Below are 19,015 nucleotides of genomic sequence, written 5' to 3'. Positions count from 1 at the left end.
ACAGGAACATGCAGCCCCAAAGGCAAGTGAGCTGCCAGCTGAGTACCTTACACCTTTCACCATTGCAAGTGTCATAGTCATCAATGTAATGCCCTAGTTTTGAACTCTAGTAAAAACTACAGAAGTAGCTGCATAACATTTTTACATACTTAGACCATAAAAGGCTTATTTGTAAAACTCCCAAAGTATATAAAATATATCTTTTTAAACATTGCAGGCTCCTTCAGTTCCTCTAGAGAGCAGCAAATAGGCTTAAATAAAGTATTAACATGAACCTGTCAAATACTCATGAAAGAGAGAAACCTGGTTTGGGAGGAGCTGCGTACACTCACTACTTTCATTATGTGCACTAGCTGGAGATCAACATGAAGCAGAGAATTCTGAGCAGGGGGACCTCTGGAGAAAAGCATTATAACCAAACTTTCTGGGAGTGGCCTCTCTAATGGAAATATTTCTGTATTATGGAAAAGTCTATTACTTCAGCTCTGGAAAGTCAAATTTTGGATAAATACAATATCTAGGACCTCAGCCTGGGATTTTCCAAGCAACCTAAGGGAAGTAGGTCTCCCAGTGAGTGCCATCCTAATTTCCCAAAAGCCATTGCCGGAGATTTAATTGAGCTGAAGTGTATGCTATTGTAAATAGGAACTCTACCCTATGTGTTGGTTCCAGAAAGAATTTGGCCATAGTCTTTCAAGAATCCCACATGTTGTAGGAGGAAAGTTACTCCTTAGATGTCTTCCTGTACACTGTTCTCTTCTTGACTTCGGATCAGAACACTGTGCTGCTAGGGAATCAAATGTAAACTCCTAAATCTGAACAAGGCTCCTACTAGATTCAAAATATTGGAGAAGCATCAACGGCAGAGGAACTAACCAAATAAGAGGAAGGTGATTATTGCTTTTGTCCCTCTTATTGAAACCTGAGCCAATATTATTGACAAGGCATCATGAAATATGGTTTCCAGTTGTAAGGAATTTGTTCAGTTGCTTGGAAGGAGGGTTTCTCTATCTAAATATTTATATGGCCCTTTATCTCTGTGGTCACCGAACATTTGAAGACATGGATTCTGTCCATCTTGAAGTGGTAGAATACTCCCCCACTTGTTCAAGAACACCAGGTTGACCACCAAGCTGTGACAGTCTTTTCTTGACTATTAGGAAGATCATATCTGGGGGAGCCAACATCTCTCCCTATTTCCAGGTTGTCTTTTGAACTTCATATTCATTTTGAGGGTCAGTCATAATATTTAGGATGCAAGACCTTTGTAAGGGTCCCTCATACTCCTGTCAGACTTAGTGAAACAGGTAACTAACATGGGGTCAAACTCTAGGATCTTGGCTGGTAAGCTAAAGTATGGACTGTCCACCTTTGTGTTGCAGCAAAATGCTTTGGCCAGAAAAGCTCTGGATTCATTCCACAATACAGCATTGTCCACTTGGCTTCCCTCTCTGTCCGTAGGGATTTAAGTTGACTACAGATGAAGTGTAGGATGGGGCAGGTATAGAGCATTAAGATGGGAGGAGGATACTGGAGCCAGTAAGGGAATAGTCTGTCAGAGGCCTCCGAAACAGTGCTATGCTGACGTCGAGAGAGGTGAGGAGAAGCGGTGTCTAAAATTGCAGGGGCAAGAAGGCTACCCCCTAGAACATCCTCTTGAATGAGCCTGGCAGTGTTTACTTCCTGCTTCAGCTTACAGTGCTCCGTAGAGAGGAGGAGTATTACCACCTTCAGTGCTGGGTTGGGGAAGACAGTAATAGGAGCCACTGCAGAAGCTCCTTTTGCTTGGTCAGACCCTCTTGCCTTTCTCCACTATTATTATTATTTTAATACCAACGAAAGTTCAGCATTGTACAAGACAGAAAATAAACAGTCTCTTGCCTGATGTGCTTAGAATCTCGAGGACTGAAGAATACAATGGGAAAGCCAGATGTGGGGATAAGTCCACTCCTCCTTCCAGTTATACATTCCCTTCCTGAGCATGTAGGAAGTGCGGGGGGGGGGGTGTTTCAGGAGGCAAGTGACATTCACCACCATCTTGATTTGAGGCCAGGTTTTCAGTATTGAGAGCTTCCTAGTGTGGCTCTGATAGCTGAGTTAAGGTCTCCATCCCTGAGCTACAGGAAACTTGTCTGCTGTCCCCTGATATTCTCAAGCTGTGGAGAGCAGCAAAGAGGAGAAAAAATGAAGCTCCTGATGCAGGTTTTTTAATCTGTGGAGTTTTTCAGGAGTAATTTACCAGTGGACTTCAGTGTCTGTGGGGAAATCCTTACTGCGTGCTGTTGGTAATACAGAGCCTTCAGTATCTTTTTTAAATTTAATTATTATTACTTATTTTATTCTGTTGTTTGGCAAACAAAGGAAAAGCAGTCGCTTGACTGAGAACCTCTTTGGCTTAAAGTATTTTTACATGTAACAGTGTGACTGATTGTTAGTCATAATATTTTGTGAAGGTGGTTATCCAAATACCTATGCACTTCTAATTAGGCAGCTATATATACCCTCTCGGTAGAAGGACTTCCTTGGGAATAAGTTTGAGTTTTGATTTGGGTCAAGGGGGGGGGAACCTAAACATTCCTCAGTCAGTGAGGATCTTGGACAAAAAGTGGAGAAGTGAGGAGGAAGGACAATATTACAATGACAAGACTATACAGTAGGGCAATGTGGGTGATTCAATGAAATTAGTATCTGTACTTTAAAAAAATTCACTATCTGTAGGTCAAGAAGAGTTTGTTATGATTTGGAACAGTTGCTTCAGAACATTGTTGCAATTCAATTAAACATGAGATTACATTGTAAAACGACTTCTTTATTGCTTAGCAGGAGATAGCCTCCCATAATTCCCCTCCATTTTTATTTTTATTTTATACACTATATTTTGATGGTTAAATTATACACTATATAATTTATAGTTAAATTTTCTTTGATGGTTAAATTATCCTAAAACAATATATGGACCAAATAACTAATCTATTGATAAAAATCATTTTAATAGATTCATAGATATTTAGGTGAGAAGGGACCATTATGATCATCTAGTCTGACCTCCTGCACAACGCAGGCCACAGAATTTCACCCACCACTCCTGCGAAAAACCTCTCACCTATAAATGTATAATTTTAGTATCCCCTTTCTCTGATCAGATAATCATTGCAATAATCACACACAGGGAGACAATTTTAATAGTTTGCTATATAACATTAAGGAACTCTACACATCTGTTAACTCAAATTTTAATAACTTTCTGCTCTGAAGCTGGAGAGACATAGAGGACAACTGCTACTATGGGTGATTACACATTCACCAGCCTATGATCAATCATAAAAGAATAGAGGGTAGCAATTTTCTATTAGACTGGGGTGGGAAGGTAACCAGACATGATTCAGCCAACGTTAGGATAAAAGGGGAGATATCGAGCTTCCTGAGGAAAAAATAAATCCATTTGTCACCATACAATCTTCAGTCAGCACTAAGCTTCCCATATTCTATGACATCTGGGACCGACCGATGAGCAACAAACGCAGCTACTATTCTACACCATGAAGTAATACTACAATATCAACTTGTTGATGGTGAGGTAATTCCTTTGTGATCTGGATCTCTTGCATTGGTTGAGTGCAAAATCCAAACTTCCCCAAAGCTTGAGGAGGACCATATCTTGTATTCTAGTTTTGGCGCTATCTTTAGAAAGTTTTGGAGCCATCTTTTTCTGACTCTCCTTCAAATCCCTTCTTTACTAAAGGAGCATGGTTAAGAAGGGATTTGAAGAAGAGTCAGAAAGCTTAGCGTTTGGTCAGTGGTAGGTTCTTTCCAACATAAAGGGGGACACTGAAATAAGTCACAAAGGCAAGAGTAGCAGTAGATCTAGCTATTTCACTGTTCTAGTTCTAAACCAAGTTCCTACAATATTTGTCACAGCAGGGTCTAGTTTTAATTTTCTGTCAGAAGGTAATATCTGACCTCCAGATAGCAACATTTCTACCCTCTCTAGACTCAGTGGACTTGTACTCTTTCAGTACCTGACCGTAATAGTCAGGGATCCTAAAACTCAGTAGAAGATATTCTGTTTCCTTCCTCTCCCTAATATAGTTGAATACTTTTGTTTCTCCTTTCAAATTGCTTTACTTTGCTGTCTCTTGCTTCTGTCATAACTTGTACCCCCTCAATCACCACATCTAATCAGCTTCCAGCCAGCCATTTACATGACTGCAGCTGTGAGTAGTATAAACACCTAAAATCATCGATGGGCTTGGAGTTTTTAATGAACAATTTATGACCTTTCCACATTTCCACCCTGTTCACTGAAACTGTTTTAAAAATTATTTAGGTTACAGCAGGTTCATCATTCTGGCGGGGGAAGCCAGCAGCCACCAGGGCCAGGTTCAATATCTAGGGGTTCCTTTTCAACCATACGGCACAAAATCAGCTTGAACCTCCACCCAGCAATCTGGGAAAATTACACACCATCCCAGGTGCCTCTGAGAAGCAGTAACTTCCCCAGGGACAGCAAGATGTATGGGCCCATGGTGCCCGTGCTCCACCAATATGAAAGCACAGGGGCCCAATTCCACAAAGTTTGGATCCAGGTCTCGTCCCCAGCCCCATCTGCCGCCCCTGTGCGCCTCCCCTAGAGCTCCCACCTGCCACACCCAGGCAATTTAAAAGGGCCCAGGGCCCCCGCCACTGGCAGTGCAATGGGGCTAAGGTGGCTTCCTGCCCGCCTGCTCCGCTTCCAGAAGCAGCCGGCATATCCCTGTGGCCCCTGGAGGGGCCGTGTCTCAGTGCACTGCCCTCACCCCGAGCTATGGCCAATGGGAGCTGTGGGAGCAGTGCCTGTGAGCAGTGCTGCGTGGAGACCCCTCCGGGCCCTCACCTAGGAGCTGCTGCCAGAGGGAGGTGTGGGTCGCTTCCGGGAGCCACCCAAGGTAAGCACGGCACCCATTGTCCTCTCCTGCACCCCTGCCCCAGCCCAGACCCCGCACCCAAACTCCCTCCCAGAGCCCGTCCCCCACACCCTCTCCCACACCCCAACTGCCTTCCCCAGCCCAGTTCCTGCACCCCAGCTTCCTCCCAGAGCCCGACCCTGGACCCCACACCCAAACTCCCTCCCAGAGCCTTCGGCAGGTCGGTGGGGGGTGTGGGACTTGGATCCCTTCTGGGCACCACCACAAATTACACAAACCTGCTACCCCTGTATTTCCCCACTCTCAAGCACAGAGTCTGAGTGTAGCAAAGAAACTTTTAATGAAAGGAGGGAAGTCACCTGACATTAGTAAGAGAAAATGCCTCAAGCAGGATTCATAAACATAAAACTGTGAGGAGGACGCCCACCCCAGAGTGGGTGGGTCAGAGCCTTCTGCCTCATGTTCTTGAGTTCTACAACCAAAAGTTCCTTTACTGCACCCCCTCCTCCCCACTCCCTCACAGGACACCACTCGCAGTGGTTGTCCTTAGTCAGTGAGGACCCAGGGTTCAGAGGTGCATCTGTGTGAGTTCATCTCCCACCTGGGGAAGAAGGCACCTTGCTTGCTTCACCATCTGAGCACTTGCTTTAGCTGGCCACCATGGTTCCTGGCTGCCCGACCAGCCAGCCGTCCGCTTACCACTTTCGCCAGTGGCCCATCACTTACCTTCTGCTGCCACCTGCCTCTCTGCTGTGACTTCTGTAGATCAGTCTCTTAGTGATTTTTAGCTCTCAGCAGGCTGAGCAGAAACACTGCCCCACCACAAGTGATTTCAGCTCTCATTAAGTACTTGAAATAAAAAAAGGCTCCTAATGAAACCTATTTAGCTCTATTTTTGAACACGGTAAACCAACCTGGGGACCCTTAGGAAGAGTCCACACCCCTCTTACTTTCACGGGGGGGGGGGGGGGGGGGGGATGACATTCAAGCCCCTGGCTTAGTGAGTTCCTTTCAGCTGAGGGAGACCCCTCAATCAGGACAAGCTCAGCATGGTTCTGCTCCCCTTTAGTCATACAATGAAGGTAACAACACTGATAACCTTTCACTACCTCTACATTCAGTACTAATGTGATTTCTAACCTAACACCAGTCAAAGCTGATCACTTGGAGCTACACAGCTCCTGTCTGCTAGATATGGGGATGAAAGTAAGTCGAGTGATTGACCGGTACGCTGGGGTCAGCTCTGGCCCCCAGAAGCAGCAGGGCTGAGGGGGCCAGAGCCAGCCCCACCCCAGCCTATAAGGTAAGTAACCCCCCTTCACCTCCACCTCCCACACTCCCCCACCGGGGTAGCATCAGCAGCCTGAGGCTCCCCTGCTTGTACTACCCTGGTCCTTTAATTAGCTGCCGGAGCCCTGGGGAAGTGGCGGGGCTCCAGCGGCTATTTAAAGGACTGGGGTGGCAGAGGCAGCTGGAGCCCCAGCCCTTTAAATAGCCCCTTGAGCCCCCGCTACCCCAGGGCTCTGGGGGCTATTTAAAGGGCCTTCGGCTCCCCTGCTTCTACCGCCCCGGTCCTTTAAATAGCCTCCAGAGCCCTGGGGTAGCAGCAGCAGGGCTCCAGCAGCTATTTAAAGGGCCCAGGCGGTAGAAGCAGGGGAGCCCCAGGCCATTTAAATAGCCGCCGGAGCCTCACAGCCGCTATCCCAGGGCTCCAGCAGCGGGACTCTCTGGAGGCAATTTAAAGGGCCTGGGGCTCCAGCCACTGCTGGGAACCCCAGGCCCTTTAAATTGCTCCCTGGGGAAGCCGGGCTGCCCCAGTACGGTGCACCTGCTCTTGCCGGTATGCCGTACTGGGGCATACCGGCTTACTTTCACCTTGGGCTAGATACCTATGCAGAGTAGGTGTGTTCAGGTAAATACAGTTTGTTCCTGAAGTCTCTCTCCCTCCCAAACTAGGTGTCAGAAGAGAGTTCATTCAGACCCCATTTACACTGCTAAGCAGGGGACTACAATCCAATCACCCCCTTGCAACTGCACATCCCTGGCCAGGTAGGAGGAAGAATTCTAACCAGGAAGTGAGTGGGCACTGCTGGGAAGCATCAATGGCATGATGAGCCAGGAGCTTCAGAGAAGCTGAATGCAGAAAGAAACCCCCAGAAACCGTATACAGAGCTGCACATGGAACGTTACAGCCAGACATGACCGTAGGATTGGGACTAATGGGGGAGCAGCAGCAACTGGACAGGGAGCCAGTGCAGAGGAGCTAGGACTAGCGCCTACAAGGCGTAGCTGCTGAAGCACCTTCACTGCTTGCCTCTCAGCTGCAGTACACCTGGCACACTACAGGTACCTTAGAGGTTTGGTGTACTCCAGCACTGAGCAGCTATAACCATTGCCGTGTTTTAACACAACTGCATCAGAAGTAAGCTTGAGTCAGGCAGATCTTCCTAAGAGGGTATTGGCGGTTTTCAGAAATTTATATTCACGTTACGCACACACTCTGAAAGTTCCAGCACTCTCCACATCAGCTGTATGTTTATAGAATTGGCCTCACACTATGGGGATTTGCAGGAGGTAAAACCAGGCAGCAGCCTGACCTGCAATTAAGGGATAGCATTATTAGTATAGGTCAAAGTTTAGTAAGTACAAACCACTGAGCAGGAGGAGGAAAAGGACTATTAACTTTATTATCCCTTTCAGACACAATCAGGCCCTTTCTGATTTATACTGGAGACTCTAGTCATTTAAAAATAGATAGGTATAAAGACAAATAAACAAGCTCCAGAGTTCTGCCACAGCGTCTGCATTATTTATCCACCTGTCTGTCCATGTATCAGTTTGAGAGACATACAAGATACATTCAATCCATGTTTGTTCCCTGCATTCCTTCTCACAGCTGATAAAATACAATGACTTACAAAAGGTTTCTTTGTCCTAATATTTGTGATATTACAGCATAATCAACACAGATCCCATTAAAAAGACTTCACGGACTAGAGAACTAAATATTTAATGCTTTTCTATCTATGATCAGTTTAATAATTAATGTGGTTCCTCTCCAGGAAATGATAAAACACATCACTGTCACACATGAAAAGCTAAACAAGCTCAACTAATATAAAGAAAAATATTATGCTTGACTACAACAATAATGAAATGAATATATATCTGAAAAGACTGTTAGAAGCCACATCAGCATAAATCTGTGGTAGTGGTTAGAAAGATCCCTAATATTCAATATCAAACATTCCAAACAGCAAAAGTTACCATCTTAATGAAATCTGCCACACGGTATTATCAAGGATTTCCATACAATCCTGTCAAAGTCACAGCAAGTTCTGCTTCCTGTTCTTCATTCCGCCAGAGGGATGTTTTATAAAATTATATTTTTACAGGCACAAAAACGGAATTTAACCAACACTGAGGTTTTGATGTCAGACTAGATGGTGTGAAATGTGTGTCATTCCAGGAGAAGTAAATGCAATATCACGGCTCTTTACACCCATTCTGATTTTTTTGATCCCAAGTAGCCAGCACTGCTACAACTTGATTGCCCAATAGAAGCTTTTAGCTCAGCTGAAGAGTAACACCCTAAAAGCTTGCTCTGACTTCCAGAAGAGTAAACCCCAAGATGGGACTTGACTTGGGGTCTCAAAGTTAGGGAAGCCTCTTTGGTGAAGGTTTGCTGTTGCCCATGTCTCAGCTGCTTGTATGGAATATGGTGCTGGTCACTTATACACAGGGGCACTTCATTACTGCCTTGATTAGCAGCAAGGCTGTCTGCTAGACAGGGCTTATTGCTGTTACTGTTGAGGTTAGAGATGGCAGTTTGCTGGGAGACGATCTTCTCTTCCTCCTGAAGTTCTTCTTCATCTTCAGAATGAAGTGAGCAAGACACTTCACTAGTATGACTGTTGTGTGTCACTAGATGTTGATGGCCTCTGTCCTCTGGAAGTGGTAGAGAATCCTCCTGCTTGTCAGCTGCAGGCTGAACTGAACTGTGCTCATCCTCTGCATGGAGACCTTCCATCGGTTTATTTTGTCCATTTCTTACTGCCATTCTTTGGATGGCAAAGGCTAGATCAACAAGGCTAAGCAGAAAAGAGAGGCCACTCACCCCCCAAATGAAAATCATCATGATCGATTTTTCAGTAGGCCTGGAGATGTAGCAATCGACCATGCTGGTACAAGGAGACTGGTAACAGGAAAAGCGTTTAGGAACAAAAAATCCGAAGAGATAATACTGTCCAGCTCCAAAGCTAGCCTCTGCCAGTGTTCTTAGAAAAAGGTGAACAGTGTATGCCCAAGAAAAATCAGGGATATTCAGAAGATCTGCCTTGCAGGATGGTCTAGTGACTGCAATGTTTTTGCAGCGTTCCTTCAAGGCTGAATGGCCAGCTAAAGCCTTCATTCCTTCATATCTATATGGCAAACAATGTGCTGTCACAACATGGATGGCTACTTTGTGCAGAACATAGATGCTGAATACAGCATAAGGTAGCAGAACAGACACTGTTTGAATGAGCCAGAATCGAAAGTGAGAGACAGGAGAGAAAATGTCATAGCACACGTTAGAGCATCCTGGTTGTAAGGTATTGCAGATAAACCGTTCTTGTTCATCTTGGTAGAGGGGGTATCCCGCTAATACTATCACCACCATTCTCAGCAAGATTACTAATGTTAGCCAGATCTTTCCTAGAGAGGAAGAAGAAATGGTGATAGACTCACAGCACAGAAAATGAAATCTAACAAGAGGCTCATATTGTTCACGCTGGATTACATTATTTATGAACAAAAATCAATTGGAATCTTTCCATTTACTTCAGTGGGCTTTGGATCAGGTCCTTAATTCTACAGTCCTTACTCCATTAAAACCCTTAGTAATATTGGGGCACGATCAAGCATTAATTGTTCTGAGTACCTCTCATTTATTTAATTTTTCCATCAGACTCTATGCTTCTCAGGACCAGATCTTGTTTTGTTAGATCTTTGCAAAGTAATGTGTACACAGACATTGGTCTATAAAGAATTAAATAATAATTTTAAAAAAACCTTCTCCAGGGCTGTGGAGTTCGGTTGGTTTGAAAAAAGGGCAGTTAGACTGAAAAAAGCTTGCATGTTATATCTTAGGAGTTTTTACTGATATATAAAATCTTTGGACAAACACTAACAACAGAAAAATTCAACCACCAGACTGGATATTTTGCAAAGGGGAAAAAAAGAAAACCAAAAAATTAGGACTCGAAACATTTACTGGAGTGGTTACTGAAACTCAGTACTACCACTATACTGATCAATATATGCAGATAGAGTTTGAAGCCAGGACATCCTGAGTTTCAGTCCTGGCTCTGCCACTGACTACCTATGGTCTTTGGAATGTCATTTAATAATCTCTCTGCCTCGGTTTCACTACTTAAAGCAAAACAATAAGGGGGGTTGAGTGATTAATATATACTTATCTACATTAACACAGGATAAAGGTTAAGGATTCAATTCTGCTTCCAGATAAATGCAATAGTAAAAATCTTTGACAAGAGTACAAGCAGGAGTGGGACCGAATTAATGGTTGTGCAGAGCCCTAGAAATCTAAAGTACTGAGTGGTTCTCTCTGGTATAAACACACGTGGTTTTACAGGCAGAGAGTTGGTAAAATAGCCCCTGTAGGTATTGTTAAAAATAACACTTTTTACAGAAAAATTATTAGGATTTTGCTTTTAGTGTATGCATACTTACAGTCTTAGACAATCGCCTCTCCTACTTGCCAAAACACTAAGCACTTTTTTATAACATTTGTGTGAATCTTAAACATTTAAATGTTTGTAAAACATTGGGGTGTTAATATTTATTGGCATGCATTTGAGATGAGCTACATACCTCTCTTATGGCCAGCAAGAGAGACAATAACAATAACACAGCTCTCAGAAATGGTGAAACTGGGCAAGAATATATAAACAACTTGATAACTCCATGAGACCGCAGAATAGGTGATCATATTGAAACCCTCCCACAACCAACTAAACAATATATTTCCTAACCACAAACTGTTTCTGATGGCATTCTTGGTGTTTTCAGTTGGCTATTCTGGTGGAGAAAAACGGCTACTATATGAAATCAAAAGTAGCCCATAACAAATAATACTCTGTACTTTTATTATGCTTTTTATGCAAGGATCTCAATGTTTCAAAACCATTTATGAATTAAGCCTCTCAACACACTGGGATGTGTTAGGGCATCAGTTTTTAATTAGAATGTACACATGAGAGAGTTCCGCTTAAAAATCACTTGATCCCTGTTAGGTTAGTACTATAGAGACAAGGTGGGTGAGGTAATAATTCTTATTGGACCATCTTCTTGGTGAGAGGGACAAGCTTTTTACAGATAACTCTGTGCATCATTTTCCCTAAGGGCTCAGTTCTGCAGACAGTTACTCAGCAAGCCATTTCATTGACAGTTACTGGGATTACTTGCTGCAGTGAGCAATGTCCTGTAATAAATATTTACAGGACTGAGCTGTAAAGGCTAAAGTCAGTTGTCTTCAGTAGTCTTTGGATCTGGCCCTAAGTCATTTGCTCAAAATTACAAAGTGAATCAGTGATGGAATCTTATTTAAAAAAAAAAAAGAAAAAAAAAAGACAAGACTGAGGTCATTGTCTGAGAAAATTAAAGGGCATTTTTAATATGCACTTGAATGCTGTAAACTTTTAAAACCCAACTATGAAAAACAAGATTGCTTAATCACCAAATAGTTTATTGAAAAATGTTTTCTTTTCTTCTCCCTATGTTATTTACTTCACTGTTAAAGCGGGCTATGTCATATAATGGAAAAATGTACTTTTTACATCTGCCTTGAGCTTTGAGTGTTTCATTACAGCTCTCAATAGAGCTGGGAGGAAACTTGGTGGGTAAGAATAGCCAGATTTGAAAGCTCCCCTCCACCCCCCTCATTCATTTCTAACATTTAGATTCCTACTTCATCTGCTATGAATATTTTCTATTTAAAAAAAAAATCAATCATCAACAGCTCTTATATCCCATAGCAAAACAATTAACTCTCTTTTGGAAGGGGGTCGTGGAATGGTCAGACTGATAGCTGGAAATGAAAGCTGATGTACAGGGAAGAAACCTGGATGATTTGGGGGGGATGAAACTCTCAAAGAAAGAGCACACCTTTTACAGATACTTACCTACAATCGTAACATTGTAGTTGAGAGTGATAATCAAAAACCCCAGTGAGTCCCAGCGCTCCATCTTTTTGAACTAGTTCACTACACTTTCAGCTTCTGAAAGCTTAAGGAGGATTCTGGCATTTTCAAAGCAAATTAGACCTAGACAGAGAAGGAAGAAAATAAATATATGCGGGGAAAACACTCAATCATGAACAACATTATTGATGAAGAATTATTTTTATGAAAGAGCTAAATAGGCCTGCTGACTTTTGCAAATTGGGAACAAACCCTCCCTAGGAAATACAGTTGATTTTCACAAAAGTTCTAGCTTCACAGATCTATTTGCTGCACTTACCTCTGTGGTCCCCCTGTCCTGACAACTGCAAGTAGACAAAAGGCAACAGGAGTAATCTCAACCATTGTGGGCTATTCTTACCCTCCCAGGGCATTCCAGCCTCCTGGCATTGCTGGGATATTTCAGTGGCAAAAATCAGACACCAGTACAGGAAATAATAGAAGCCTCTCTGTTTCCCCAAGGGGAATACAGATGAAAAATACAAGGAAAGGGGATACGAAGGGACCAACATCCCTGTCTTCGGAAGGCATTTTCAGTTTAGCAACTCTTTACTAGGAAGCTATCCCATTGCAATTTCCCCAAAGTAATTTTATTAATAAAACACACCTCCTCTGAGAGGACATCATGGTCTTGTCAATCACAGTTGCACCAAAAATTCCATAACTTGCCTTCAGCCTGAGAGGAGAGCAATCTCTACCCTGCAGGGATATGGAGGATGAAAATGATGAAATCTTTAATAGCATCTTGGAAAATAAAAATCTTCTTTTTAAAGTCATTTTCATTTGGATGAGTTCTTCCTGTCTGAACTGTTTTGCATTGTAGTCATCACTGGGAAGAGCCTAGTAGAAATTGCCTGAATTGATAATCTAAGCAGATATTTGTGACATTTAATATTTAAGAAGTAAGCCATAGCATGTAGCGTGTTAAGGCTAAACTCTACTTACACAATCTGTTCTGAGTGATGGGCATAGCAAACCAGGAGGAAATGATGACTCTAAGGCCTTGCCATGGCATGTAGACTACATGGAGCTACACACTGCAGTGAAAAGCAGGTTTTTCCACATTGTGGTGTGTAGCTACACCCAGCAATGAAAGGATCCAGGAGCAGAGGGGCAGCCAAGAAAGGCTCCAACAGTCGGGAGGCAGTGAGATACTACACTTCAAAAAACAGCAGTGTAGACATGGGAGGCCCTGTTGGGGTAGACAGAGAGCCCTGTCAGGTATATACTCAAAGGTTCTGGAGTTTCTGCATCTGGAGCAGTGCCTTACCATCTACACTGTTCTTTATACCTATGCTAGATGTATATGAAGCATATGTACTAGACACTGTCAGAAGTGTAGACGTAGCCTGAGTCACCCCTAGCTCCAGAGAGAAAATAATCTACGACTGTTACAGAGCCAAGGCTTCTTCCACTCCTCACCCTTCTTCCACCCTCACCCCAGAATCTGCTTTTCCCTTCCCCTCCATCCCATCTGTAACCCACAATGTGTGCTGTGGTTGCAAGGATAATTCACATCTGGGCCTTAAATTACTGGGGGGCGGGGAGGGGGAGGGAGATTAAAGTAGCGTGTGTATGAATCTATTTAGTGCTGGAGAAAAGTGGTGGTTTGACAGGCCTGAAAGCCTCTATTGAGCCATAGAACAGGCAAAAGTGTGAGCATGTCAGTGCAACCCTGCAAATGTATTTCTACGTGGAGACACTCTCTGCTGAGGGAGTGGAATAGGCCAAGGTTTGCCTGGACATCGGGACTGAACTATTTGTAGGTTTGGTGGAATTAGATTTTTTTAATATAACTTTGACGATTACTTTTAATCTAACACTTGATTTTTATAAATTTAAAATGTCACAGGTGTGGGATTATTATGGGGGGGCTCAGACACTGTGGGAGATCAGACAATTATTTAGTAACAGTAGACACGGAGATTCAACAAGTTAAAGCTTTATAACCATTAAAAACATAAATTGTCAACTCGTCAAAATATACAAAGTAAATTTCCTTAAACCAGACTCTAAAGTTCTCAAGCAGCATTTTCTTACTTTGCCTCATCAGTTATTAGCTATGGAAATATTTTTCATTGGTTTGTGTGAGTATAGTAAAATTGACATTTATCGATTAAAAAAAAAATCTAATCCTTTCAAGACCACCTATTTACTGAAACTGTCAACTGAAGAGCGTCAGTACAAGTTGTAGCATAACTGGGTCATGGGATGGGGACCCTGGTCCATTGGTAATGGGATAATTTCCCATTCTCCCCACCCCATATTCCCGCAATATGTAACAATTCCAAAAACATTTTCTCTAGGGGCTCTCTGAATTCACTGAGACCTAATCAGGAATGCTCAAGGCCTCAGACAGGACAGCAAGAGAATCATTTGTGTTAGTCTGCCTAAGGGAAACATAAAAACCAGTATACGCGGATGGAACTTCAAAAAAAATAAAATGATGATGAGGATTTACCTTAGTCAAAGATTTTAATCTGAAGTGATAAATATATGTAGTATTAAGTTTTTAGTACTCTTGTAGTAAACTTTTTCCAACCAAAGGGAGCTCTTTAGTACTGTACTGTACTGTTTTTATGGTGCTTGAAGTTGCGTTTTTGTGGTCTTCGAGGGAGGGGGAGAGTTAGGAGAGGGAAAGAGCGCAAATAACCATATTAATTTTGGAAAAGTAGCTACTCGTGTGAAACTTCCTTTATCAAAAATAGAATCAGGAATGTTAAGATGCTGACAGGATACTAATGCACAGCAGCTGCATTGACACAGTAGGTCATAAATTGTTCATCATGTCAAATAATCACAAGTTAAAATGTCCTTAGCCGCTTTTAATATGATAGACTATAACAGTATGTGAAGAATAAGCATATTTGTTCTTTAAAACCCTATCTGCCACCATCTTGACTGTGGCAGATGAGAAAATCTGGGCACAATGGCTCCATGACAGGGAGATGTGCTGAGATGGGTAGGTGTATTTTTCTTTTTAAAAATAAAGCATTATCCTGTAGGCTTATGAACTGTGTTGTAATCTCTGCCCTAGAGAAGAGGGGATAGGGCACAGTTAGGAGACCTGTGTTCTAATCTGCTCTATCACTACTATGCTGTGTGACTTTAGGCAAGTTACTAAGCTCTTTAAGGCAGGGGCTGTCTTTGGGCTTGTCTCTACTTACCATGGATTGACACTACAGTGATCGATCCACCAGGGGTCAATTTAGCGGGTCTAGTGAAGACCCTCTAAATCAACTGCCGATCACACTCCGGTACTGCACCGGAATGAGAAGCATAAGGTAAGGCAACAGGAGAGTTTCTCCTGTCAACCCGCTGTGGTGTAAACACCGCAATAAGTGTACCTAAGGTACGTCGTCTCCAGCTACGTTACTCATGTAGCTGAAGTTGTGTAACGTAGGTCAATTTGGCCCCACAGTGTAAACCTGCCCTTTGACTATGTTTTCGTACAATGCCTAGCAAACTAGGGCTTTGATCTCAGCTGTAGCTGGGAGGTACCTCAGTAATACACTTAACCATAAATGTAAAACTCAGTGCCATGTGGTATTTCTATGTTGCCTATGGAATTATGTAAAATGTCAGCTGATTCTTCACTATCGGTCATTTTCAAAATGTGTATTTTTGTCTTCCAAATAACTGGAGTCAGAAACAGTTTGTTTTCCCTTAATTCATGAAATATGTGAAGCAGTGATGAGAATTTTTCCACACAGCTGAAGGTGTCTTTTCCAGATGTATGATCCCTCATGTTTACTATTCATCTTGTACTCTTCCCTAGGATCCTGTCTGTCAATAGATACCAAAGCTAAATAATTTAGAGATTGGATTATTCCCATAACTGATCATCCCCGAATTTTGGCAAAGCTGAGTGCTGAAATCTGTGATCCAAGCCCACGTGAACAATCTATGTATTTTTTAAAAAAGAGGTGACTACAGGTGAAACATCACTGTAATACCCTGCAGTCGTTTCATCTCTTTTCCCTTGCAGTTCCTTAAAGAGCCACAGCACAGCCCTCACTTGAAGGGGTCAGCAATGAAATACAAGAAGGTGCAATAAATCTATTTTCAAATCCACAACTGCTGTCTGAGTTTAAAACCACTTACAACAAATTCAGGGCTTGAACCGGCAAACACTTACATGAGTGACGCCACTCCTATGAGTATCCTACTGAGAGTGCAAACAGTTGTGCACATATCAGGATGATATTTAATAATGGACAACATTTGGCAGAAGTGGTGAAAACAATAATCCATGGTTGCATACAGACCTACCTGTGCGGACCCATGTCATATTCTCTGCTAAAGGTTAATCAATATGGCAGAATGTATAATGTAATGTAAAGACTGTGCTTAGGCTCTGGGTGAGGAGGACTCAGTGCAGCTCAGGCTTAACTAGTGTAGTACACACCACATTAACATGTATTACACATGTATGGGATTCATACTGTGTACTTCATATGGCATCTGAATGTTGGGTAGGTTTGCTAATTGACTTGTGTGATGCTTTCCCCTCAAATGCGGATTACTCCTGTTCTGTTCACAGTGAGGTGTACGTATCCCAAAACACTTTGCAGAGCTGAATTCAGCTCTTAGCATAGGACAGTGGTTCTCAACTCTGGTCCACCACTTGTTCAGGGAAAGCCCTGGTGCGCCGGGCCGGTTTGTTTACCTGCCGCATCCGCAGGTTCGGCCGATCACGGCTCCCACCAGCATAGGCATAGGCAAATACAAAACCTATCAGAGACCAGATACGTTATTACTATGTCCTAGAGAGTTCTTTCACAGCCCATTGGTGCCTGGAAGGTGGTATCTAAAACAAAGAGAAGAAAGGCGCAAGTTGCTACAGAAAAACAAGACAAAATGCTGATTGGTGAGTTAAGTTTTGGGTAAAAACCCCACTTCTTCAGATGCGTGCCCATGTTTTTTACCCACGAAAGCTTATGCCCAAATAAATCTGTGTTAGTCTTTAAGGTGCCACCGGACTCGTTGTTTTTGTGGATACAGACTAATACGACTACCCCTCTGATTCTTTACTCTACTCAAGCTCTTTGCCTAAACAACTTAGGAAACCTTACTCATGCCACAAGGAGGTATGTCTGCTGGGAAGTCACCTTCCCCTCTTGTCATCACCTCCAGTCCAATATCTCCTGGAGCTTCAATCCTTTACTGGGTCTTCAGAAAGGGCCAGTTAGCCACTTCCGCATCAATTACTTTCAGGGAGCTATCTGGTGCAGCCACTGACCCTTCTGCTCCCAGAAAGCTATGGGGGAAATGCATGTGTGAATTAACAGTTCAAGTCTGGGCAGGGGTTGGGCTTGATCCTTGACCCAAACGGGTTCACCCATGCTTAATTATTAAGAAACCTATCTGGCACACAAGGTACATACAGTGTACTGTACTTTGTTTTTTTCCTCTTCTCGTATTTAGTAAATCTAAAAGCTGAGACTGTTTTAGCTATATGCCCACTGGGGTTTTATCTATTCTGATTCCTGTTTTGCCTCAAGGCAAATTGCCTTCTCAGTAACTGTTTGGAAAGGTCATCTTTCTTTATGAAGCTTGTGTTCCAAGATAATACCCTATCCAAGGAGCAGTTCTTTTAGACACTGATTCAGCAAAGAAATTAAGAACATAAACCCATCTCTATTCAGCAAAGCACTTTGGCATGTGCTTAACTTTAAACACTGTTAAGTTTGACTTCAGTGGAACTTGAGCATGTGCTTTGCTGAATCAGGATCTTGGGGCCAGCTTTCTCAAAAGTATTTAAATGCCTAAAGATGCAGGTAGGTCCCCTAGCAATATTTTCAAAAGCACCTAACCAGGTTGGGCACCCAACTCCCATTGAAATGCGTAGCAGGACATCTACTGAGGGTTTGCACCAGTGTATCTACATCAGTTCAAAAATCTCTGGTACAGACAGGGACTAGGCTATTTTGTGACTACTGTTTACATGACACTCAGCTTTGTGATTATGTTTTGTATACAGTAAACAAGCATTTGAGGCTCAAAATGCTGAACACATTCTGGGCTTGATTCAGTACTGTAGGTGAGCGTAAATGTGGGTGAATAGTGTTTACCCACTTCTCATTTGGGTAATATGGACTCTTGTTTAGGTTTGTTTAGTTTACCCACCTATTTTTTTACCACTATACCACCAGCTTGATCCTGGACTCTTATTTGTTTCTATTAGTGCCCACTATGTGCTAGGTTTCAGAGTAAAAGCCGTGTTAGTCTGTATTCGCAAAAAGAAAAGGAGGACTTGTGGCACCTTAGAGACTGACCAATTTATTTGAGCATGAGCTTTCATGAGCTACAGCTCACTTCATCGGATGCATACCGTGGAAACTGCAGCAGAAGGCACTTTCCAAACACAATAGGGGCCCAGTCCTTGACCCAGGGAGCTCAGAATCTAAATATAGACAAAAGGCAAGGGAAAGAGTGCAAAAAGTTGGTAGAAGGGGCAAAGTGGTCTTTGGCCTTGGCCTGGTAAGAAAGTGAATGGCTCCAGTTTATCCTTTTACAGGTATTGCCAGTTACTCCACAAATATGTCAGTGCATCAGCTGGCTTCCTGCCAGTGCCACAGCAGAGGGGGGTTTGAATTCAGAGAGGGGAGTAGCCTTGCTCTTGAGCTTTTTTGATTTTTGCCTGAGTAGGGAGTTCAGGATCAGCTCCTTATACAGCACTTTTCACAGTTGTCAAGTCCCTCTGTAACCAGCCAGAGACCAACCAAATACAACCTCCAAGTAATTAAACAGAACTAGGATAACAAAACACCTGAGGGACAGATTTTCAAAAGCCACAAAGAAGAAGTAAGCCCACAGCTCATTAAAAGTCAATGCTAGTTGGACACAGTTCCCATTTGTGGCTTTGCA

The 19,015-nt window shown here is 42.9% G+C and overlaps 1 protein-coding gene across 1 annotated transcript; it reads right to left on the bottom strand.

The window, feature by feature from the left end:
• Window positions 1-7,572: 7,572 nt before the first annotated feature.
• GJD4 (gap junction protein delta 4) lies at window positions 7,573-12,824 on the bottom strand. The gene is made up of 3 exons (XM_048837691.2): window positions 12,753-12,824; window positions 12,089-12,229; window positions 7,573-9,599 (listed from the first exon to the last, which is right to left on the bottom strand). The coding sequence occupies exons 2-3, from the start codon at window positions 12,150-12,152 to the stop codon at window positions 8,401-8,403; spliced, it is 1,263 nt and encodes a 420-aa protein (XP_048693648.2). The 5' UTR covers window positions 12,153-12,229; window positions 12,753-12,824; the 3' UTR covers window positions 7,573-8,400.
• Between the last annotated feature and the right edge of the window lie 6,191 nt (window positions 12,825-19,015).

The sequence above is a fragment of the Caretta caretta genome, chromosome 2 (assembly GCF_965140235.1).
Source record: "Caretta caretta isolate rCarCar2 chromosome 2, rCarCar1.hap1, whole genome shotgun sequence".
NCBI classification, from domain to species: Eukaryota; Metazoa; Chordata; order Testudines; family Cheloniidae; genus Caretta; species Caretta caretta.
This window is presented reverse-complemented; position numbering and strand designations above follow the sequence as displayed.